The sequence below is a fragment of the Acinonyx jubatus genome, chromosome C1 (assembly GCF_027475565.1).
Source record: "Acinonyx jubatus isolate Ajub_Pintada_27869175 chromosome C1, VMU_Ajub_asm_v1.0, whole genome shotgun sequence".
Classification (NCBI taxonomy): Eukaryota; Metazoa; Chordata; class Mammalia; order Carnivora; family Felidae; genus Acinonyx; species Acinonyx jubatus.
In genome coordinates this window covers 23,603,414-23,627,318 of record NC_069381.1, presented here as the reverse complement: position 1 = coordinate 23,627,318, position 23,905 = coordinate 23,603,414, and the positions used below count along the sequence as shown (strand labels likewise).

The 23,905-nt window shown below is 56.4% G+C and overlaps 1 protein-coding gene across 5 annotated transcripts in view; it reads left to right on the top strand.

Moving 5' to 3' along the window:
• COL16A1 (collagen type XVI alpha 1 chain) overlaps nucleotides 1-18,238 on the top strand; it is a 57,573-nt gene extending 39,335 nt beyond the window's left edge. For all 5 annotated transcript variants that reach the window (XM_053210533.1, XM_027059822.2, XM_053210521.1 and 2 more), the window contains 22 exons: nucleotides 1,670-1,723; nucleotides 2,296-2,349; nucleotides 2,869-2,922; nucleotides 4,538-4,582; nucleotides 4,697-4,750; nucleotides 5,088-5,123; nucleotides 5,474-5,536; nucleotides 7,856-7,927; nucleotides 8,117-8,170; nucleotides 8,788-8,832; nucleotides 9,048-9,092; nucleotides 9,395-9,448; nucleotides 9,876-9,929; nucleotides 12,040-12,090; nucleotides 12,437-12,526; nucleotides 14,006-14,041; nucleotides 14,424-14,468; nucleotides 15,391-15,579; nucleotides 15,960-16,026; nucleotides 16,723-16,899; nucleotides 17,080-17,157; nucleotides 17,863-18,238. In XM_053210533.1, the coding sequence (XP_053066508.1) occupies nucleotides 1,670-1,723; nucleotides 2,296-2,349; nucleotides 2,869-2,922; nucleotides 4,538-4,582; nucleotides 4,697-4,750; nucleotides 5,088-5,123; nucleotides 5,474-5,536; nucleotides 7,856-7,927; nucleotides 8,117-8,170; nucleotides 8,788-8,832; nucleotides 9,048-9,092; nucleotides 9,395-9,448; nucleotides 9,876-9,929; nucleotides 12,040-12,090; nucleotides 12,437-12,526; nucleotides 14,006-14,041; nucleotides 14,424-14,468; nucleotides 15,391-15,579; nucleotides 15,960-16,026; nucleotides 16,723-16,899; nucleotides 17,080-17,157; nucleotides 17,863-18,065 (1,620 nt within the window). In that variant the 3' untranslated portion in view covers nucleotides 18,066-18,238. The remainder of the gene's footprint in view (nucleotides 1-1,669; nucleotides 1,724-2,295; nucleotides 2,350-2,868; nucleotides 2,923-4,537; nucleotides 4,583-4,696; nucleotides 4,751-5,087; nucleotides 5,124-5,473; nucleotides 5,537-7,855; nucleotides 7,928-8,116; nucleotides 8,171-8,787; nucleotides 8,833-9,047; nucleotides 9,093-9,394; nucleotides 9,449-9,875; nucleotides 9,930-12,039; nucleotides 12,091-12,436; nucleotides 12,527-14,005; nucleotides 14,042-14,423; nucleotides 14,469-15,390; nucleotides 15,580-15,959; nucleotides 16,027-16,722; nucleotides 16,900-17,079; nucleotides 17,158-17,862) is intronic.
• The last annotated feature ends 5,667 nt before the right edge of the window (nucleotides 18,239-23,905 follow it).

Genomic DNA, 23,905 nt, shown 5'->3' with positions numbered 1-23,905 from the left:
CTGTTGAGGCCTGGCCCCTCCTCCATGTTTGTCTCCGTCCCCTGCAGGCACGTAACGACACAGGTTCCCCCTGAGGTCCCAGCGGCTTGGACATCCTCCCAAGTCTCTGCCTCCTTTCCCTCTTCCCTTCTCCCCCTGCTCCTGCTTTCTTTCATCTTCTCTCTTCCACCCGCCTCCCCTGCAGTCTCTGTTTTCTCTCCCCTAGTCCCACGTCACTGCCCCCCCACCCCCCACCCCCAGGCCTGCTTTACCTTCTTATTTGAAGCCGGTGCCTCCAGGGGCCTCTTTACGCCTCCCTTCCCACTTCTGCCTCCTGCTTCTCCCACCTTTGCTGTTGGCTGAAGATTTGCTGGAAGTAGTTCTTGGGGCCCTGCCAGGCGCCTGGCACAGAGCCCGGCAGAGATGCCAAAGCTTTAGGGCTTCACATCGCAGGCTGGCACAGGTTGCCACCCCGCTGCTTGGCAGGGCCGTCCAGAGGCGCCCCGGGGATCCGAAGGCAGCCACGCTCGCACCTCGCCCAGCGTCCTAGAGGAAACTCTCAGCTTCCTCCTCTTCCTTTCCTCTCCCTTGGCTCCGGGCCCGGTCTGCTCCAAGGCTGGGCAGGTGACGCCAGCCGGTTGGGTTTCTGGGTGTCGTGGGGCCCTGCCCCTCTGTGCCCGGTGCGTTGGCCTGCCCCTCCCGCCAGGTGTCGTTAATTGCCCTGCCTCCGTCATCGTCACGAGTGTGTTTAAATCATCCCCATCGTCACTGTTGCTCCCTCCTGGGTCACGGAAACTAACCTCCTGTTTGTCAGATTTGGTGTTCCTGGGGCCTGGCTCCTCTCCTCCCGGGCCTGGTGATGGAGGCTCAGGGAGCGGGGCCCCTCCTGTCACAGCTCCATCTGTCCCCATGTCCTCATCCTGGCCGGACCTTGTCTGTTTCTGCTTGCTTGGGTGAAGGGGCCATCTGTCCGTCTAGCCATCTGTCTTGTGTTGTGGAAAGGTGTGGGCACCGTCTCTCGAGGGCGTGAGGGAGAAGGGGCAGACGCAGCCCCTTAAGGCTGTGGCGAACCCACAAGGGTCGGGGTGGGGGCTCTGGCTTTGACTGAAAGTGACATCCCTTTCCACCCTAAAAAGTGACAGGGACTGCTCTGGAGGGAGCAGTGTGCTCGGGGGGCCTTCCCGTGCCTCTCCCCTGTACCCCTCAAAGAAGGTGATTTGGGGCTGGGGCTGGGGGGTGTACAGGTAAGTGTTGGGTATCCGGTGATACATTTTGGCAGAGGAACGTCACTGTAGGGACGCCACTCCTGACAGCTGCCCCTCAGGGGGAGCACACACGTGGCAGCCTCCTAAAGGTACACCCCAGCCAGTTACCAAAATAGAGGACAGTCACCTGCCTGACAGGTACCCTCTGAGGGTCACCTACCTGGGGGGGGGGGGTGCATATCTCTGTAGTTACCTGTCTTGGGGGTATGCTCTTGAGAGGCACCCCTAGGTGGGAGTTTATACCTCTCACAATTACCCTTCTGGGGTACACCCCATGGTCACCTTGCCAGGGACCCTAGGAAGGGCATCAGGAAAGCCCCGCTCTGCCCGGACCGGGGACAGAAGGCTGCAGGGCAAGGAGAAGGAGTCGGGGGCTGGGTGGGGACTGCCCTCCCCTGTAGGTTCTCATGATTTTTCTCCCCAAGGGTCTTCAAGGAGAGCGAGGCCTCAGGGGCCTGACAGGAGAGAAGGGGGAACCGGTAAGAGGGGGCTGACAGGGGAAGGAGACGGATCAGGAACCCTGGGGAGACAGAAGTTGGGCGCCCAGGGATGAGTGGAAGATGGGAGGGGGACTCCTTTTGAAACTGTCTGCCCCTGATCCCTCAGATTGGAGGGTTTTCACACCCCCCACCCCGGGATCAAAGGAGGCTGATCTCCTTGTACCTTGACTCCCCCCGGAAGGGGCAAACAGACTTGCCCCCTGGCTTCTAGCAGCATCCTGGGGGCTCTTCTCCCTCCCTCCTGCAGCATTTAGCTGTTCCTTCCATACCCTACTCCCCCCCTCCCCCCCACCACCCCGTCCTCATCCTCCCTGCTCTGGGCATTTTCTGCCTCAGCTCCCAGGGTCCTGGCCAGGCTGGCACCCGTCATCCAGCTCCAGCCTTGCAGTGGTGGCCTCGACCAAAGAAACCTGGGCCTTTGGGAACTGGTCCGAGGTGGTGGCTGTCCTGGGGTGGGTGTGTGTGCCTCCCGAATTGGCAGATCAGGCATCCTGGCTGCGGCTACGCTTTTTGCCCGGGGAGGGGTTCATAATGTCTACCTTTCTTTGTAGGGTCCTCCAGGGCAACCTGGTTACCCAGGTGCCATGGGCCCCCCCGGACTGCCTGTGAGTAAGGGGATGCTGGCTCTGGAGGTAGCAGAGCCTGGGGATGGTGGTCAGGACAGGACCAGGCTGGGGCATCCCCCAGCAGCTCCCTCCCTTCCAAGCATACCAGCCTGTCCCTCTGCCAGGCTGTCCCTGGAGAGGTCCCCAAAGTCCCTTTGGTAGTGCAGCTTGGCCCTGCCCCTCCACTTTGCGAGTCTGCTGCAGCCGCTGCACACAGAAGGCCAGATTCTCAGAGCACACAGACCCCAGCCCTGAGATCTGCCCCTGGGGGGGGGGGGGCAGGAGAGCTGGGGAGGCCAAACCCATGCAGGAGGCTGCTGGGTGGGTGGGTCCCGCTTTCCACTGGGGGCCACAGCGGCGGGTGGGAAGCAGCCCCCCTCCTCCTCCCCCTGCCGTCGTCATTGGTGCCACCTGCCTGTAAGTGCCAGCCCGTGCCAGCTGCAGTCTCCACCCCTCGCATTAGCGCCGTGACGGGCGGGCCACGGGGCTAATTCAGCTCTCTCTCTGCTTGCTTGTCAGGGCATCAAGGGGGAGCGGGGCTACGTCGGGCCCCCGGGAGAGAAAGGAGAATCGGTGAGTCTCAGCTCCGGGCAGGAGGAAGGGATCTGAAGGGAGCAGTCCCTGCCCCGCCTCCGCCTCCACCCGAGGAGACTTTCCCAGTAGCCTGTGAAGGGGGAGAAAGGACCCCTGCTTCCCTGCCCCCCTGAGTCCCTCCAGCTGCAGCTCAAGCAGGCAGCGCAGGCTGGTGGCTGCGGAGGCGGAGGGGAGGCTGGAAGGAGGATCCCAGCAGGTTTCGCGGAGACGGGCTGGGGGCTGGCTGGCCACGGCTGCCAAGGGGCAGGGAGCCTGGAGTCGGTGGGCGGGAGAATCTCCCTCCCCCCCACCCCGTGCCACCCCGCAAAGGCAGGCAGGCAGGCAGGACAGCCTGGGGAGAGGCAGGCCTGGAACCCTAGATCCAGCGTGGAGCCTAGCCTGACCCCGCAAGCCCTGAGCGACCGACCCTTCCCAGACTGGGTGAGGGCAGGAGCTGGGGCTGTTATCAGGCGAGGACATCACATCCGTGAGGTTATCCCTGAGGCTCAGGAAGTGGCATGGCTCACCCAGCATGCTGCAGCTAGTTAGCGAGTTAGGGCGGAGCCTGGACTGGAACCCAAGTCTGTTTGTGGCCAACCTGCCAAACCTTAGTCTTATCTTCTGTTCACACATCGGGCCCCGGTGGGATACAGCAAACCCCACGTGCATTTATGCAATAACGGACATTTCTCATGGGCCTTCTGGGTGCTAGGCTCTGCCGTGAGGGTGTCGCCGTGAACAAAACAGGCACTTGTGTCCCTTCACCGCAGGGAGCTCACATTCCAGCGAGGGAGGCAGATAACCGATGAATAAGCCAATACACATAAATGATGAGAAAGCAATAGAGAAGATAGAGCAGGGCAAGGGGCTGGACTGGTGTATGGGGTGCCAGTAGGCAGAGGATTGGGAGATCTGTCTGAGGAGGTGGTGTTTGAGCGGAGCCCTGAATAGAGTTGAGGGCGGGGAAGACACGTGGCTATCTGTCCCAGAGAATCCCACAGTGGGAGGCCCTGGGTGGGGGCACGTCAGAAACAGATTGGAGCCATCTAATCCCTGGGTAAGGTTTTAAGGGCCCTGGAAAGGATGGGGGTAATGGCAGGCATTCTAGGTAGAGGAGACAGCTGTGCAAAGGCCCAGGGGTATGAATGTATAGAGTATGTTTAGAGAACAGCGGTCTGACCAAGCAAGGCAGAAAATAAGACAGGGAGAGGGAAGTGAAGCAGGAAAGGGTGGTTGGTGCCAGATCACAGGATGCCTCAAAACCCAGCACTGGTGGAAATTGGGCACTTCATTCAGTGGGACAGACGGGAGCCATGGAAGGTTTTGGAGCAAGAGGAGTGTTATAATCAGAACTATGTTGGAGAAGAAAAGATGGCAGCCAGTTGCTGGCTGGATTGACATGAGCCAGGAGGTGGCAGGACTAATTAGAAGACTGGTTCAATAGCTCAGGCAAGAGAAAGGAAGTCGGGGCGAACCAGGGGGAAGTGTCCCGACAGCTTGGAGGGACCTCCCACCACATCCCCTGCATCTACTCTCTGCCCTGTCCCCTGCCCCGTCCCCTGATCTCCCACTTACCCTAGTCAGAGTGACTGATTCCGCTCCTTTGTGTCCCCAGGGCCCACCAGGATCTGAAGGCCTCCCAGGTCCCCCAGGCCCAGCAGTGAGTAAAGGAGGAGACGGGAGAGTGGACATGGGGCCCCCTGGTCCTGGTCCAGCCCTGGGGTCTAAGGGCAGAAAGACTGGGTCCTAGCTTCATTGTTCTCTGTGGCGACAGGGTCCCCGAGGAGAGCGAGGACCCCAAGGGAATTCGGGAGAGAAGGGTGACCAGGTGAGTGACCACAGGACCTGGCTGGCTGTCCTGACCATGAGGGATGGCTTGGGGGGTGGGGGTGGGCACAGGGAAGGGGTCCCAGAGGCTGGGTCCTCTCCCTGATGGCCACCCTCATGTGTGGAGGGGTGACCAGCTCTAGCCTCCAGCCCTCACCCGCCCTTGTATTGCAACCTCCCAGCTCATGGCTCGAGTTTCACCTGCCGGTCATCTTGGGCAGAATGGAGGGCAAGGCCCCATGGCTCGAGGCAGCCTCACCCTGTCACTCTTTCCATTTGGGCAGCCAGGCGGGAGGGAGTGGGCGGCTCAGCAAACTGTCCCTCGCTTCTTCCTCTAGGGATTTCAAGGCCAGCCAGGCTTTCCCGGCCCACCGGTGAGTGGAGACACAAAGCCAGTTCTGTCTGATGTGATCCTGTTTGGGAGGGATAGGCCTGACCAGGCCAGGCTGGGCGAGGATGGGCCTGGGGAGGGGAGGGAAGAGGCACGGGAGGAACGGCCTGGGTGGCCAGGCCTGATTCCAGGAGCCGGGACCTGGAGGGCAGAGCCTCCTGGGTGGGCCCAGGACCAGCAGGCCAGCCAGCAGTACTGCTCCTGGGTGGTGTTTCTAGGAAGTCAGAATGCATCGCATTAACCACAGTGAAGCAGACCCAGGTGGAAGAAGGAAGGAGAGCTCCCCCCCCCCAAGCCCCACTCTCATCCTCGCCTGCTCCTTTGTTGATACAGGGTCCTCCTGGATTCCCGGGCAAAGCTGGAGCACCTGGCCCCCCCGGCCCACAAGCGGAGAAGGTGAGCAGGACCCCAAGGTGAGGTGGCCGCCGCCGCAGATCTGAGCCATGCAGTTCCCACACCCCGATCCACCCCCACTTCCGGCCCTCTGGAAATTCAAGGAGTGGCTCAGTTACGTCAAGGGTGGGGAGAGAGATCTCCAGCCTCGGCTCATCAGCTGCCTCTGGGCAACAGACCAGTGGCCCCCAAGCCCAGGATACCCGCTGGCCTTTGTGCTGCCAGAGTCCCCGCCTGGTGGGGATGAGGCAGGGGGCGTAGTCAGAGGCGGGGACTCAAGGGGGAAGGGGAGGAGCTGAGCGAAGGAGGGGAGCACATCCAGACTGGAAACCCCACAGTCCTGAAGCCAGAGCAGCTTGGCCATTTGCCTTCTGGGTCTGACAACAGCAGGAAGGAAGCACGCTCAGATTGTCCCCAGGGGCCCAGGGGGCCCAGGCATGGCCTATGAGCTGATGACAAGGGTCAGAAGGACAGCAGCCTGGGAAGCCCCTGCACTGGCTGCCCTGGGTTTGGAGACTAGCTCTGCCGTGGCCTGGGGGCTGGCACTCCTGTCTCCGCCCAACCCTTGGGCTCCCCAAATGTGATGGCTGGGTAGTGTTTTGAGGCCCCAAATTGACTTCTAAGCTTGGGGTGGGGGTGGGGCGTTTATGACCCAAAGGGAGAGGCAAGAGGCCTACAACCTCGGACAGAGCCTCTTTCCTCTGAAAACACACACCGCACAGCTCTCAGAGCTAGAAGGGACTGCTGAAAGGGCCACCTTGGTCTAACTTCTCACTGTCCCGGTGAGGAAACGAGGCTCAGAGAGGTTAGGGGCGCCCCAGGGGCACACAGCAAAATAGCAACAGAGCTGAGACTTCTCTCCCAGCCCAGGTGAGCCCCCAGGCGCCTCCCCGCCTCCCCAGAGCCAGCGTGCCTATCAGCCGCGTTAGAGGTGGTGGTGGGTGTCACCTCCCTTCTCAGTGGGAGCCCCTGCCAGAGCCCTCCATGCTGGCTCTGTACCCCCAGCACTGCCTGCTCTCCTTAGGCTGGTCACTGCAGAGAATCCCAAACCTCTGGCCAGTGGTTCTCTGTCCCGACTCCCTGTGGGACTGACATTTTCTGGGGCTGTGCTGACCCCTCCTGGTAGCCGATGGCATTGCAATGCCACGGGGGGCTTTCCTCCCCACCGCCCCCCCCCCCATGGGAGGGTGAGGGGTGTCTCTAGCTAGATCATTTCCCCTTGGCCAGTTGAACAGCCACTGCTCCAGGGCAGCTACCCTCTCTCCCCTGGGGTACCCAGCAGCCCTCCACACCAAGCTGCTTGCCTCCTCCCTTCTCCGGTGAACATTCTAGCTCACACCTTGGTTCTCATCACTCCCCTGCTTTGAACCATCAGTGGCTCCCCAGTGCCTGTCGCAGTGGCTCCCAGACTTTATGTTGAAGTTCCTGAGCCCTGTCATCACACAGAAGCTCCCGTGAACTCTCAATGTATTAAACAGATATGAGTAGAGCTGCTCTGGCTGAGGCGGGAGCAAGGGTCTTGGGTCCCACCCTCTGGGCTCCCACTTTGTGCCCCCATCTCTGACGCTCCTCCAGGAACCCCCAGGGCTCTGAGGAGTACAGTGTGAAAAGCACTGGTCTGTCGGATAGACTCTGGCACGGTGTTCCGGGCACACCCCCCGTCAGGCTCTACCTAGAGCCTCCAGGCTTGCCTCCCACCCCTCCTGTCACACTGGCTCCCCAGACATCCTGGCCAGGCCAGGCATGTGACCACTTGCAAATCTGTATTGTTCTCTGAAGTTCCCTCCGGCAGGCTCTTTTCTACTTGTCCACTTGCCCGAATCCCACCTATCCTTCAGAGTCTAGCATCTGGTGACGCTTCTGTGACACTCTCCCTGACCCCTGGCCAGAGTGAGTGGCCCCCTCTTCCGAGCTGGACCGTGAGCTCCTTGAGGACAGGGAAGAATCAGAGGCTATATAGTGCTTGGCACTTTGTGGGGACCATCGCGCGCTGAATGTATGCCTTCAGTCAGTACACGTTCCTGCACACCCACTGTGCCAGTCCCTGGGTCAACCCTGAAGAAGGTGCTAGACCGAACAGGCTCTGTCCCTTCCTCATATCACAGTGCAGAAAGAGGGATGCTTTGCAGACAAAGACAGATCCTTCTGGGGGAGTGGTGTGGAATACATCCAGCAGAACTGGGGCTGGAAACCAGCGGTCTTGACTTTCAGTAATCATCAGAACCCGGCGCCTAGGGCCTCATCCCCCGGGGGTGGGGGCTTGGGGGGGTGGTGGTGGGCAAGGCCCTGCTGACTGTGTTGTGGGGGTCGGCTGCTTTCCAGGGCAGTGAAGGCGTCCGAGGCCCACCAGGCATGCCTGGTCCCCCTGGGCCACCAGGATCGCCTGGGATCCAGGTGAGTGTGTGTCCCCCTGGCCTGCCAGGTACGTGCGGCGTGCATGCGTGTGTATGCGTGCCTGCATGTGTGTGTGTCTAATCCGGGTGGGAGCTGGGTGAGCGGTGGACAGGGTGGAGGGGCTGGGTCAGGTATCTTACCTCCTGGGGCTCCGGCAGGCATGCACACATTCCTTTTTCCTGTTTCTAGGGCCCTGCCGGCCTGGATGGTCTGGATGGGAAGGACGGCAAGCCTGGCTTGAGGGTGAGAGGATGGGCACCCTTTCCCTTCTCTTTCCTCTTCCAAGAGCCAAAGTCAATGGAACCCCGATGAAGGAAACGGAATCCCCTCCCCCACACCCCTGCCTTCCCTCCACCTGCTCCTGGCCACACCCCCCTTCTCTGATGGCACCAGAGGCCTTGGTTCCTTGGTTCTTCTGGTAGCCTTAACCAGGTTGGATGAGCCGGGTCTCACCAAAGGCAGGCAGTGAAGGGGGTGGGTTTATATCCAGAAATTCAGGATACTAAAGATACTAGGCCGGGTGTCAGAAAAACAGGCCGAAGACCTGGCAGGACCTGAGCAGCCCTGGATCCCTGGGTCTGGTGCTGCTGGGGAATGTGAAAGGGATGCGACATGGCAAAGGGCAGAGCATCAGAGTCAACCCCCTTCTGTACCCAAAAGAAGGAAAATCGGGGCTCAGAGAAGGCTGGGGTTCACTCAGGGTCCACAGCCAGTCAGAGACCAAGCCCAGCTTGGATTCTTCCCTCTGCCTCCCATGACATTCCCTCCACACTGGGATAGCCGGGGGAGGGGCTGCCGAGAGGGAAGACAGTGGGAAATGAGTGCTCATCCTGTCTCAATGCCCCTGGTCTCTTCCACAGGGGGACCCTGGCCCCGCTGGCCCTCCTGGACTCATGGGACCCCCGGTAAGTTCAGCTGCAGGAAGGAGTTGGGAGCCGGGAGGTCCCAAAGCTGACGGGTGCGGGCTCTGCCTTAGAAGGTGGGCAGCCCGAATCCAGATCCGCTGGGGATCAGGTTGTGACTTTGGATGGGTCTGATTCCTTCAACCTGCGGAAGGAGGCAAGGGAAGTCGCCTCTGCTTGAGGCGAGGGCCGTGGCAGCCTCCCACTTTTCCTTCCAGGGCTTCAAGGGAAAAACGGGACACCCTGGCCTCCCAGGACCAAAGGTAAGGAAGGGCCTGGCGCCTTCTGCCAAGCAGGTGTTCTCGGCCATACCCAAGGCCTGACCCCAGGCAGACATGGCAGCCTGGCACCAGTGGGCTGAGACGCCATCCTAGCATCCAAGCCTCCTGAGACCACGGGGGCCTAGAGGATCGGGTCAGGCTCTGCCGTCCACCAGCCCGAGAGCATCCGAGGGCTGCTGGCCAGAGTCTGGGCAGGGGGCAGGACTCCTCGGATGTGGGGTCGCCTTGGGGCTGGGGAAGTCAGTAGAGGTCTGTCGAGTTCCAGCTGGCCCTCTCTCTTGCAGGGTGACTGTGGGAAACCAGGGCCCCCAGGCAGCAGTGGCCGGCCAGGAGCAGAGGTAAGGGCTGAGGTCCATACGTGCTACCTTCGGGCAGCCTTTGGGGCTCTGCTGAGTCCAAGACTTACTGGCCAAGGGGCTGCCTTCCCTCCTGGGCCTTCTGGGGGAGGTTTTGCCCCAAGATACACACCTTCACCTCCTCCTTCCTCCTGCAACTGGTTCCCCTCCCTGCAGGCTGTTGGATCACTCACCTAAAAAGCAAGGCCTGGCCTTCTCAGGCTGGGGGCTCTGACATCTGTCTCCAACAATAATCGTGGGCAGGGCTGGCCCTCGGGCCCCAGAAAGCGTGGGCCTGGAGGCCAGGACCCAGCTCAGCTCCTCTATTGGTGTCCTACCTGCTCTGCTCAGCCTCCTTCCCAATAACAACCCCGTGTGTGTAAGTCTGTTTCTGTATTGCTTTCTTTTTTTTTTTTTCTGGCTCCTATAGGGTGAGCCTGGTGCCATGGGACCTCAGGGAAGACCCGGCCCCCCTGGCCATATTGTGAGTTAAACCATTTTTGCCTCTGCCTCTATTAGAGTTAGGATCCTCTTGGGGCTGGGGTGGGCAAGCCGGTGATGGCCTGAAAGAACTGACCACAGGGGCAGCCCTACAGAGCAGTAAGGGGCCTTGGGCTCACCTAATCCAGTGGTCCCCAGGCTTTCTGCCATTTTCTTATTTTCTGGGCACATTTGAGTTTACTGATCAAACAAAGATCATTCAGTTATTCGACAAACAATAATTGAGCACCTGCTCCATGCCAGGCACTATTCCAAGCATTGGGCTGTGGCAGGGAGCGAGACAGACAAGGTCCCCTGATCCCAGAGCTTCCACGCAGGCCCAACAAACAAACAAATTAATGCGAAAGCTTCAGGCAGCTATGTGATGTCACCGGGAGGGCCTGGGAGGCGCCTTTAGAGGAACCTTTACTGCAGAAGTGGCATTTGAGCCGAGGCCTGAATGACAAGAAGGAGCCATCTGTCCAGCAGTCTGGGGGGAGAACGTCCAGGCAGGAGTCGGGGGGCGGGGGCGGGGGAGGGCAGCTGATGCAAGGAGCCTGAGGCAGGGAGGGGCCCGGTGTGTCCGGGGAGCTCCAAGGTCAGCGTGGCTGGAATGGAGTTTGAGAAAGGCATGAGTGGGAGCCAGAAAGCTATGCTTCCAGAGGACCTGGTGACGACCTCGGACCTTGGAGGACCTCAGGAGGAGAGGGGCACGGGTGGCAGCCGAGGTGTCCCTGGGTGGTGGATGGTCGGGTGGAGCTGGGGTGGCAGATGGGCTGTGTTTGGAGTACTTGCTGCCGACTTGGATGGGGGAGGGGCGGGGAGCGGTGGAGGGAGAGGAGCCAGGGATGACTCCTGCGCGTGGGTGGGCGGCTGGGTGCATGGGTGGTGCACTTACAAAGGTAAGACGACTTGGAGAGGACAGTTATTAAGCAATAATGAGTTTCCCATCTGAATTTACTCCTCAGTAACATAGATGGCTGCCTATGGGCGCCTTTGATCAGTGTGACAGCTAGAGCTGATGGGGTTCCTGAGCAAAGGAAACACTCTGGCGTTTGATTGCAGCCCTGTTGTGGCAGATGTACAGTTTCCAGGAGGCTTCTGGAAGTGTTAAAAATAGCTCATGATCAAAAAGAGGAACTCTCGGGTCCTCATCAGTGTGTGTATGGATCTCAAGGGGTCTAGCGGCCCCGGATTAGGGACCCCAGGTCCAGCCTAGTCCCTGTTCACACTGCAGATGAAAGGAGCCACACACTGATTTGTGATCCCATTGAAGACTCATCGGGGGGGCTGGGGAGAGGGGGCACAAGTTTCCTCCTCTCACCTCCGTCTGCCCAGCTTCAGCCCCTGCTCCGTGCCAGTCCCAGTGCCGGGCATTCCCGCCCCCAGAAGACTTGTGATGAGCGGAACAGAGTCCGTGCCTCCAGAACTTTCCATCTGGGAGTGTGGAGGGACATGCTGGGAGAGAGAACTGTGTGCCCTGGGCTTCAGAGGGGTAGCTGTGGCCAGGGAGCTGGCACTTGAGCTGACTCAGAGCTCAACTTGACTTGAACTTGAACTTGACTCAGAGATGGGGATGGCATTCCAGCCCCGCCCCAGCCCAGCAGGGTGACAGCACTCTGTGTGTTGAGTCCCACCGCTCTCCAGGGACAGCAGAGTGGGAGACCCAAGGCCTGAGGCCAGGCTTACCCACTGGGTCTCTGGGGTTCGAGTTGAGCCCCTGCTTCTCCCACACAACAGGAGGAGAGGAGCTAGGAGGGCCTCAGAAGACCTCAGGCCCACATAGTTAACCTTCAGGCCTTTGCCCCCTGCCCTCGGCTCTGGCTGTGGTTTCCAGATCATCCCTTTGGCACAGCCCAAGATGAACCACTCAGTGCGCGGCAGGCGTGAAGGTCCTTTGAGCTCGGGGACCCCCCCCCGCCCCGGGTGTCAGCTCTGGCACAAGTTTTTTGGGAGAAGCTCAAGTGCAAGACCGGAAGGGAAGGAGGGTTGAGGGAAGAGGGATGGAGTTGCTGAAGTTCTGGGCCTGTTCCTGCCTTTGGTCCCTCGCTGCCTCCTGGGGGGGCCTTATTATCGGAGACTCTTTCCATCCTGCTGTCTTCATGTTTCTTTAGGGGCCACCGGGACCTCCAGGCCAGCCGGGCCCTGCTGGGATCTCTGCAGTGGTGAGTGATCTACTCCCCTCGTCCCTCCCTCCCTCCCAGGACTCTGGCTGGGGCTTCTTTCACAGAGGGGGGTGGTGAGAACAATTTGTGCCTGTCCCCCTCCTTCCCTGCCTTCAGCCTCTCCCACCTCCTGGGTCTCCCCAGGTGGCATTCAGTAAGGGCCTTTGGAGAGGGCTGGAGGCCATCACAGGCCCCGGCCTCAGGTTCAGGCCACGCCACCCTGCCCCACAGGGCCTGGGGGGTGGGTGCATGGTCCCTGGCATACAATCACGCCTGCCTCTCTGCTCTGTGGGGTTCACTGCCGTCTCTCCCGTCCCCTCTCACCACCCACCTCCCTTCTCTCCAGGGCCTAAAAGGAGACCGGGGAGCCCCTGGAGAAAGGGGGATGCTAGGCCTTCCAGGCCAGCCTGGGACCCCCGGACACCCTGGCCCCCCGGTAAGACCCCACATCTTACTGCACAGCCCCGAGGGAAAGGGACATTTGGCTTTGTCAGTCGAGCACAGCCCCACGCATCTGGGGTCTCCAGGGGAGGAGAGGCGGTTAGCAGGGAAGATGGCAGCCCAACAAGATCATATCACATCCGGAAGAAAGGACAAGTTCTGCAAGCCAGCGCTTGCCAAGCGCACCCCAGGCCACTGCCTCTGACCATGCACCACCCTAGAGGTCAGGCCGGGGAGACTTGGCGCCTGTTCTGCCCCTGCCCTGCCCCCTCCCTGGGGGAGCTCTCCCGTAACCACAGAGAATCTGTACATGTCAGGAGCCAGAAATGCAGAGCCGTTATCACAGCCCTCTCGGCAACTCACAAACCGGTCCTTGGTCTCAGCTAGTGTTTAGTACTAAGACCTATGACATGTTGGTCACCGACAATGCACTGAATGGTGAGCCAACTGCTTGACATTTGGTCATTTAATCCGTACCGCAATCCCGTTTAGTAGGTCTGATTGTTCCCATTTTACAGATGAGAAAACCAAAGCTCAGCAAGGTTAAATAGGTTGCCCACCGTCACATAGCTAGCGAGTGGAAAAGCCTGCCGGATTCCTGAACTTGCATCGTCCTTAGCCACTCTACAATACTCCCTCTTTCCAAGGTTCCAGACAGTTGACCCACATCAGGTGGATGGATTGCCAGTTTCAGGGATGAACTCTCCTGGGGAAATTGAGGCAGGAGCCCAGGTCTCCTAGCCCCCGGGTCGGGGGATTTTCTTCTGGGAGCAGTGGCCATGACCCTGGAGCTGGTGGCCTCAATGGAGTGGACGACTCCTGCCCGTGCAGGGGTGATGGTTGGTGCATCCGCCAAGAGGGTCGAGTCTCACCTACTCACTCGGATTCTCGCCGGGGCCCCGGGGCAGGCGGGTCCCTCCAAGCCTCTGTCCCTCCCTGCCTGTAGGCTCAGGAGCCTCCAGGGTCCCTAGCTGAATCTGCCAGTTGCCTTGCAATCCCAGATTCCTCTTCCCCACAATCATACCAGAAGCAGGCTGGGCCCGGGGTGTGTGGCCTGTCCTGTCTTGGGGAGGGAGCAGGCTCAGGCCACCCTGGCCTGTCTCCGGGACCTCACTGAGGACACAGGTTCACAATTACCGCCTTTGTTTGGCAAACGTGTAACAGAAACTCACAGCTAGGGATCCCGCGAGATTCTGGGACCTCAAGCCAGGAGCCAGGCAGGCGCAGTCTGCTTGTCCCTTGCATAGCGCAGTCAGGGAGGCGGCCCAGGCTGCCAGCGTGGGGCTCCAGGACAGGCTGGAGTGTGGGGTGGGGTTCTAAGTTTCCATGGCCTGTGTCCAGAGCGGCTGAGGGTGAGGGCTAGAGGATCATGGTTCCTTCGTGGCACAGGGGCTGGGCATGCGTAGCGGGTAAGGGGAGCCAGATGCCATGCTGGGGTGGTGCTGATGGCTTTTTACCACTCTCTACTCCACAGGGTGAGCCTGGTGCGGACGGTGCAGCTGGCAAAGAGGTACTGTTGTGTTGGGTTTCTCCTTCCCTTGGGGATGCTGCTGCTTGCCCCTCGCCTTGCCCCCACCCTGCTTCCTTCGCTCAGTAATCACTCCCTGAACGCCTTCCAAGATGCCATGCGCTGGCCCTTTCATTCTGACTTCTCACCTCTTTTTGTCTGTGACAAGGGACCCAACCAACACGATGATGCCCTAGGGGACATCATTCTACCTTCTAGCTGTCAGCCAACAGAAGGGAGGCTGTCGCCCTTCCTCACCCAGAGCTCAGCTGGACACAGCCCGGGTCCTAGGGTTGTGGCAGGTGGTCCTTTCATGACACCTGCCTCCCCAGGACGGCTCAGAGATGCTGCCTAGATTTGACCCCTGACTTTTGCTTTTCTCTAGGGACCCCCTGGAAAACAGGGACTTTATGGACCCCCCGGTCCAAAGGTGAGTGGGCACTGGCTGGTTTTGAGATGAAAAACTCACGAGTGATTAAGGCCAGCTCCAAGCTATGACTTTAGCCATGGAGAGGAGACACAGGAAGGCCAGCAGGCAGGAAGAAAAAAGTGGGCAGAACTCAGAATTTGCAGCAACCTCATCTCTGAAAGTTTCTCACGGGGGCCTATTTCTTAGCTACGATTGGGAGGGTGGAAATCTCAAGTTCATTCACTCATTGACCAGTTGGTTGATTCATTCATGCTGCTGGCACCTGCTCCCTCTCATGTTCCAGGTCCTCTGTCCCAGCTTTGGCTAAACAGAAGTCTCTGAACAGTAGCCACTCACTTCGTCCAGCCACACTTATGCTAGGGCATGGCAAGCTTTACAGAAGATTAGACATAGCACCCAAGTCAGCCCGGGGAGTCAGGGAGGCTGTGCATAGGACAGGAACATTTCAGCTGAGCAGGAGGAGTGAGCCGGGTAGAAGGAGGGAGAGGGCATTCCACGCAAGGAAGGCTAAGACAGCGTGGCTGAAGCAGAGACATAAGCAGTGAGGCATGGCTGTAGGTTCGAGGGCAGGGAGATGAACCTGGAAAAGAGGTGATGGGAACCACATCATGAATGATCTTGAGTGCCTGGCCAAGGAATCAACTCTTTAGCCTGAGGGCAGCTGGGAGGCATCAGAATTTCTAAACAGGGAATAACAGCATGAAGAACTTTTTCGAAGGACCCGGACCGCTCTGGGAGCTGTGAGGCCAGGCAAGCTTGTAGGATGCTGTGACCACAGTCAGAAGAAGATGCCAAGGGCCGGTTGGGGGGATGGGGAGAGAGAGAGAGGGTGAGAGACAGAGAGAGAGGCTGATTGCTGAGACATAAAAAGGTGGACTTGACAGTCCTTGGCAATGCTGGTTATGGCTTCCTGTCCTTGTAGGGTGATCCGGGACCTTCAGGACAGAAGGGCCAGGCAGGAGAGAAGGGAAGAGCTGGCATGCCTGGTGGGCCCGGCAAGAGTGGCTCCATGGGGCCCGTTGGGCCACCGGGTCCTGCAGGAGAGAGAGGCCACCCTGGATCTCCGGGGCCTGCGGGGAGCCCTGGATTGCCCGGGGTGCCTGGCTCCATGGTAAGGGGAACGGCTGGCAGCCAGGGGCCCCGCCGCACAGAGCAGGCATCCAGGGTGGAGCAGAGACCATTGTAGAAGCCCCCGAGGGAAAGAGCATGACTCCCACATAGGTGGTTCTTAACCTTGCTTGGGAGAGCCGGGAGGCGTGGGAACCCTCTCCCCAGGAAAATGCACTGATCCACAAAATGTTATGCACCAATTCGGGGCGGGTGGGGGGGTTAGGACCTTGGATTAAGTATCTGTGGGACGCTCCTAGAAGCTTTGTTCCCTTCCTTATCCTTTCTTTCCACAAAGTCTATTCCCAGGGGGAGAGTATCAGGCTTGGAAGGATAATTGAGGCAGGTTTTCTTTTCTTTTCTTTTTTTTTTTTTTTTCCTCAGGGAGACATGGTGAATTATGATGAAATCAAGAGGTTCATCAGACAAGAGATCATTAAAATGTTTGATGGTAATTGGCAGCTGGCTGGGCGGCGGTGGGTGCTGCTGGCTTTTCCCCACTGTTTCTCTGCCCTGCCTTGGCCTCCTTTTCCTTTAGAGCCCAATCCTCTGCCCCAGACCCCTCCTCGCCCACTTACAGGCATATGTTCAATCAGACTTCAGACCTTCCTTATCACCTGCTCTGCCCTGAGATACAATGAATCTCCCTGCCCTCCCCGAGTCCCCACTGCAACAGAGGAGACAGGAAAGCTGAAATCAAACGAGTCTGCATGAAGCGAGCTCTAAATAGAGGGGCAAGCAGCGGCCATAGGCTAGCTGGTGTGGTTTCACTTCTAAGCTTTTTTCCCGTGCGCTTGTTCATCCCGCATGGCCGTGCTAGGGCCTGGGGAGAACGTGGCCCCTGTCCTGATGGTGCTAGCCATCTTGCTTGGGAAGCAGACCTTGAATGCAAAGCAAGGAGTCCGGACCTTCTTGTGAAGCCAGCGGTAGACTAATGAGGGTGTTGGAGAAGAGGCAGGCCCTGATCAGGTCTGTGCTGTCGAAAGACCAGCGTGCAAAGGATAGTGAAGGCGAGGGCACGGGAGGCGTGTTCCTTGCTCTGACTGCCCTTTGAAGAAAGGCGGCTTTGGACTCCATGCTGGTGGCCCGTCTGCATCTGTCTGAGTCCCTGGGACACCCTGGGACCTGTCCCTGTGCTTTCTTACAGAGAGGATGGCTTATTACACCTCCAGGATGCAGTTCCCCATGGAGATGGCTGCAGCTCCGGGACGACCAGGACCCCCAGGAAAGGATGGGGCTCCGGGCCGGCCAGGTGCTCCGGGATCACCAGGACTTCCTGGTCAGATCGGCAGAGAAGGACGCCAGGGTGTGCCAGGAATGAGAGGTAGCTCTGCCCTCCGGTGCCCCCGAGGTGCACACGTGACTCTTTGGGGCAGACAAGAGCATTGCATGAGGTCCATTGCGAATATGATATTTGTGTGGGTGTGTGTGTGTTTCAAATAATCTCACTGGGGTGTCATTTCTCCGCTCAGGAATAGGACTCATTTTATTCCTTTTGTCTCAGGATTGCCCGGTACCAAAGGTGAAAAGGGGGACATTGGTATTGGCATGGCTGGCGAAAATGGTCTCCCCGGCCCCCCAGGTAGGAAGAGCCAGAATCTGAGAGCATGAATCTCAAGCAGCTGGTATCTGCTTTCCTTATGTTCCTTCTACAGCACAATATAGTTGTGTAGAACCTCAAATAACTACAGGTCTATCACGGTAATGCCAGTGTGTGCCGGGGGCGGGGGGGAGGGGAGCAGGAGGCCCAGGGCCTGTCCCCAGGTCCTAAACTGGGCTAGCAGGACACAGGGGAAGACAGCCAGATATGGTGGGGCCAGCGAATGAGAGTTCATGTCCTGCTCGGCGCCATGCTGGCTGTCGAACCTTGAGAAGGTCGCTAAGTCAGGCTGCATAGCCTAAAAGAGAAGTGACCAAAGCCCGACGGCCTGGCTCTGAGACCCGGCCTCCCTGAACACTCGAACTCCCAAGTGTGCAATCTCTCTGAGCCTGTGTCCTCATCTACAAAATGAGGTAATCGTTTCTTTCTCACGGAATGGTCGTGAAGATTCATCGAATTATGCATCAGAAGCACTCGCCTGGTGCCTGGCACATGGAATCTCCCAATAAAACCAGCCAGTAATGTTGTTACTGTTAAATTAACGGAAGGATCAGATCAGGTGTCCGTGAAAACCTGTTACAGCCTGACAAATATTTATCAAACCTAAGGTGTTGGGTACCGTGACCATGATTTCTTCTTTGTCGCCTGGGTCTCCTGACCTCCCCTCTCTGACTCTTCCCTCCCTAGGTCCTCAAGGCCCTCCAGGGTATGGTAAGATGGGCGCGACCGGACCCATGGGCCAGCAAGGCATTCCGGGCATCCCTGGCCCTCCAGGTCCCATGGGCCAGCCAGGCAAGACTGGCCACTGTAACCCCTCTGACTGCTTTGGGGCCATGCCGATGGAGCAGCAGTACCCGCCCATGAAAAACATGAAGGGGCCTTTCGGCTGAAATCACGGCCTCCGTCAGATGAAGGATTCCATTGGGAATAAATGGCCGACACGTACAGGACTCTGTGATGGGTTGTGAATGTTTTGTGTTTCTTAATTGCTATTAATATTTTTTTACCAATAAATAAATAAAACTACATGCAACCCCACTTCCAGTGGGGTTCTCTGGTGCTGCCCCTGCCTCTCTGTCATCCCCCTTCTGTCGTGTGGTCCCAGGGTCAAAAAAGGGCATTTCCCACGTGTCTGTGGCCAACCAGTGGAGTCGTGGAGTTGTGGGATGCTGCTGTATAGGGTGCCCCCAGCTCAGCTCTCCTCTCTAGATGCTTCGAGTCATGCTTCAGTCCTCTGTGGACTTCGGGTCCTGCCCTTCATGGCGCGCCTCTCAAAGTCAGAGTGGGGGCATCACTCAGCCTGTCCTCACCAATGAGCCAAAAGCAGGTATGAAGGCCCAACTTATGGCTCATAAAGGCCCCTCCCTGTTTGCTTCTGAGAGAAACCAGTGCTCAGTTCCCCACCCACCCTCTGCCCACCCTTCTGACTTCTTGAGCGCGGCCCAGAGCCAATCCACGTTGCCCCTGGGGAAATGCCACCCAGCGCGGAAAGCTAGGCTTCAGCCCCCGGCCTAGGCAACCAGGGACCGCTTCTCCGGGAAATGAAATGGAACCTTCTGCCTGTACCGGTGCGTGGCCCTGTCACCAGCTCTCCTGGACCCCAAATGGCATCTTTTGTTAAACCTTGTTCATCCAACGCGTGTGGTGCTTTTCCCACACGTCTCAGCCGAGGCCTTCAGAAACAGGTTGCATCGGCGGAAAGGACACAGGGGTCATGGGCAAGCCATGATCAGATCTAAGCGCAGGGTCTTCAAAGTCCGCTGGGAATTTGGTGATCCATCTGCCGTCTCCTTCTCAATATATAAAAAGGCCAGGAAGAAAAGAAGACAAAAAAAAAAAAAAAAAAGAGAGCGAGAGAGAGAGCAAGTTGAATATTATGGAAACATTCCATCTCAAGCCTCTTCCTTCTGTCTTTTTCACATCTCTTGTGCTGATGGGCTGACTGCCCTGTGAGAAAGCAACAGGGCACGTCCAGAGGGACTTCTAAAGAAAGCCTTTTTACTGGTCCCAGCTTTCTGGAGGGTTTATTTAAGTTGGATAGACTTCAAAGGGATCACAGAGCAGGCTCAGAAATGTACCCAGAGTCTAGATACTTATCCAAACCGCCTGAAGCCTTCAAACTGGCTGTCATCTCTCCGGAGCTGGCATGTCCAGCATAGTTCTGAAAACTCCCTCCTCCAGTAGGGCCCCAAATGCCGGGAGACCAGCCCACTGATGGCTTTTCTGAACCTTTGCCCTATTTTCCTCCTGCCAGGAGCAGAGGTGTGCCCGTGGCCAGGGGAATGATATCAGGCAGGCTCTGGAGCACGCCTCGGTGTCTCCCATGATGCTTTTAGATTAACGAGGTGCCGATTCTTATTTCGTCCCTCATCAGCAATTCTCAGCTAACCCTGGTTCTAACGTAAAACATGAAAAAGCAAACGCATCATATTTGCATTGAAGTAGCAGCCAGCATTGGACAGTGGATGAGGACAGATGTTAAAGCGTTCCCATTGGAAGGCCCGCTTCCACTTTCGGCCCAGTCTGCGAAGCGCTAACTGATGACTGGCCTCGTGATAAGGACATTGGCGTGAGTAGAGAGAGAAAAGCAGGACCAGCTGTTGGGTTGAGCGCATTGGCTTTGAAGGCCAGAGGGGAATGTTACTATGGGGAAACGTCACACGCATCCCCCTTTGAGGGCCCCCAGGGAATCCATCCTTACATAGTAAATGAGGCTTCCTTTCCTTTTCTTCCAGAGTCAAATTCATGCTACTCTTTAGGGGAGTGCATAACAGGCTGGTTTAAGCTGTCGTGATTTGAGTGCTTGTCTCCCTGGAGTTTGGAATTGCTCTATTTTCTTGGACCATGAAGAACCAGATGGAAAGCTGGATTTTATAGTCTCTTCTGTTACTGTGGTCAGCAAAAAAAAAAAAAAAAAAAAAAAAAATCCATGGATTTTGCTCATAAGTTTGGGAGCTGGGTAAGCTGAAGAGAAAGGAAGGAGGGGCGTAAGATTTCCACTCCTTTTAGGCGGCTCTCTCACATTCCTGCCCTGTTATTCTTTGGTCTTCATTTCTCAGTATATTCCAGGCTTTAAAGGCAGCATACAGAGACGCCTGGGTGGCTCAGTGGGTAAAGTGTCTGACTTTTGATTTTGGCTCGGGTCATGATCTCACGGGTTCGTAGGATCCAGCCCCATGTCAGACTCTGCACTGACGGCAGGGACCCTGCTTGGGATTCTCTCCCTCCCCCTCTCTCTGCCACTCCCCCGCTCACATGCACTCTCTCTCTCTCTCTCTCAAAATAAATAAATAAACTTAAAAAAAAAAAATAAAGGCAGCATACAGATCATTCAAATTGGTAACATCTAACTTGGTGAGCCTGTTTTCTCTCACTACTTTGTGCCAGGAACTGTCACAGGGAGTCCGGGGCAAACAGGAGAGATGTGGCCCCCGCACCCACGGAAAACAAGCAATTACAACAAAGTGGAAGAGAGGGGCAGTACCAGGCGCCAGGGGAGCGCAAGGCTGAGGGACCTCAAGCAGAGGGAACACCATGTGCCAAGGTCCAGAGGTGGCTAAGCACAGCGTGCTGAGTGACAGGGGGACCGTGTCCTGTGGTTGGAATGTGGATGGTGGGCAGCACAGGCAGTGGGAGACAAGGGTTTTATGCAGGGGGCCGCTGGGTCAGGTTTGCCTGCTGGGGACTTCACTGGCAGCAAATTGAAAAGTGAGAATGTGAGAAACGCTCCGCTCTGCGAGAGGGAGAAAAGGCTGCTGCACACTCTTTCCGCAGAGAAAAATCCCCAATTTGATGCCTTCTGGAATTTAAACCTTCCTTTTTTGTCATTAATAGTTTCCCCTGTCACCAGAATTCAACAGAATCTAGACGCTTTCTTCACATGTGGTCTGTGAGCCCCATTACGAGACTAGCTTTTTTGTTGTTGTCCTGAATAATTTATGGGAATAGAAGATATCAATGTAGTCTCTATATGATCCCATAATGGAAAAGAAGTGTGGCCAAAATGCCACGTCTGCTGTTCTCATTTTTCTGTTGGTTCTGCGGAAAGCTGCATATCAACCTCTCCTCCACAGCATCCGACTGCAATTTAAATTTCAGGACTGGCTCTAGTTGGAATCAAAGAGAATTAATTCCACAATAATTAGGTGACCGTTGGTATTCCTTCTCAGTAAGCAATACTGGAGTTTGGAGCTGAGCCAGGATGCCAGGGGGCGGAGGTGGGGGGCAGATGATGTGTCCCTAGGGGAGGTGATATTTTCCAGTGGATGGCCCTTCCATTACCAAGCTCTGCCTCACCTGTAACTGGTCAACCACAGAGCTCCCATGAACTCAGCAAAGTGCTCTGTGCTTTACAAAAGGACTGGAATCCAAGTGTTCTCCTTTGGCTGAAGCTGAAACAATAACAGGAACTTCCCCACCCACCTCTGTCTGCCTCAGGTAGTTGAGGTTTTGGAAATGAGCTGATTGTTTTTCGGTCTTTGGAAGATCCTGATCCCCCTTTTATCCAGCGTGCTCCAAAATAAACACACCTGGGCCTGCCCCACGTCCTCCGAGGCACAACCCTGGATGTTGGCGTTGGCTGGTCTCAGTACCTGAGAGAGAACTTGGATACTCTTGCCCCTAAAAAAGCACAGACATCCAACAGAACGTTCTCCTAGGAACCTAAAAAGCAAAGACATCCAGCAGAATGTTCTCCTAGGAACACTTTGCTGGGCAGAGGGGGTTAGGGGTTTGAGATTTTCATAGATGTTTAATCCTCAGCACCTAGAACAGAGCCTAGCAAGGGGTGGGAATGCAATAGGTTTAATATTTTTGTGGAATGAAATGAGTGGGCATCTTGCTGCCCAGGTATCACCTATTTTCTCTCCCAGCAAATACCCCTTGACCTTCAGCCCACACTGCAGGATTTCTTCCTTTCTGAGATTTCGCAATTCGATTCTACCCATTTTTGGGGGCACTGGGTGAAAGGGAGGCGGTTTACAAAGTTAAGACAAGACTACTAAGTACTGAGTAGTCAAAAGATGTGCACCTGGGTTTAAATCCTGACCTCTCCATTTATCTTTTTGATAGTAAGGAAGTCACGTAGCCTCTTTTCAGCCTCAGTTCCTCATTACAAACGAGCAGAAATATCTATCTCAAAGTGCCGTAGTGGAAATAAAACAACACATTGTACTTAGCACAACAATGGCACATAGTTAGCATTCAATACAGGATGACGGTGACGATGGTGATGTCTAATAACATTTATTAAATTCATGCCAGGCACTATTCTAGGCACTGGGGATACAGGAGTGAATAAGAAAAGTACAATCCTGCAATATGCATGTAAACTTTAAATAGGACATTCAAACAGTGACAAGTAGTATGAAAAACTAAAACAGTGTGAGATGATAGATGACTAGAATGTGGGGGAACAGTGCTACTTTAGATGTGGTGTCAAGGAATGTCCCTAGCCCCACAAGGGGATATTTGAACCGAAACCTGGATGGCAAGGTAGGGGCCAGCCAGTGAAGAGTCAAGGCAGGAGCATTCCAGACAGAGGGGAGAGCTAATCCAAAAATCCAGAGGTAGGAATGAGCTCAGTTCCATGGGTGAAGACCAGGTCAGCATGGCTGGAACAGAGGGGGACAGCAGGAGCAGGAAGTGAGGCTGGAGACACAGGCAAGGTGTTGGTCACATGGGGCCATGAAGTTCATAAGGCTGTGTTTAGCTTTTATTTTAAGAGGTATGGGAAGCCTCTGGAGGAATGTAAGCCCAGGAATAACACGATCTAATTTACATATAAGACAAACACTGTGGCTGCTCCACGAAGAATAGAGTGTGGGGAAAGAGTGAAAGCAAGGACATTGACCATGAGGCTACTGCAGTGACGTAGGCCACAGATGACGGAGTCTTGGATTAAAGTGATAGTGCAAACAGGGAGAAAAGAGTAGATGTGGGTCTACTTTGGAAGCAGAGCAAATGGAAATGGGAAAATATGTGGAGAAACAGAGGCCACCCTAGAACAATCCTAGGTTTCTGGCCTGGGAATCTGGGTGAATTTTCTGAGATGAAGGAGAGGAATGAGTTTTGGGGAAAACATCGAAGAGAACTCTTACATGAGGCAGGCTGGACTACAGCACAGTGACAGGACCAAGTGCCAATGAGACTGGGTCACATTGTGAAGGGCCTGGGGTGCCAGAATGAAGAGGCTGGGCCTTTTTTGTAGGTGCAGATGAAGAGGAACCATTGTAGGCTGCCCAGTGGGCAAATAGCATGATCAGCACAATGATTTTGGAAAATGCCTGGCTAGATGGTTAGATAGATGGGCTGGAATGGATAGCACTTCGTAACACTTCCTTTATTGAGTTTTTAAAAACTACAGTGCCAGGCACTGTACTAGGTACAGGAGCTCTGACAAGCAAAACCACACACAATCCATGCTCACATGGAAGAACTTAACAAATGAGTCAAATAAGCACGCAAACAAGTGTAGAGCCTAAACCACCAAGACCAAGTAAGTACGACTATATGCGGTCACTTAGTAACCAGGATTTGACTTTGTGGACCAGTCAAGGCTTCCCTGCTGAGAAATGGGCATCCACGGACACCAGTTCTAGGCCACCTCTGCCCCAACCTACTGTGAACTAGGGCAAGTCACTGTCTCTCTGGGCCTTAGGATCCCCATTTTAGGAAAGAAGAGACCCTACGTGATCTAATTTTCCTCCTCTGACGGCGGGGGATTTTCCTC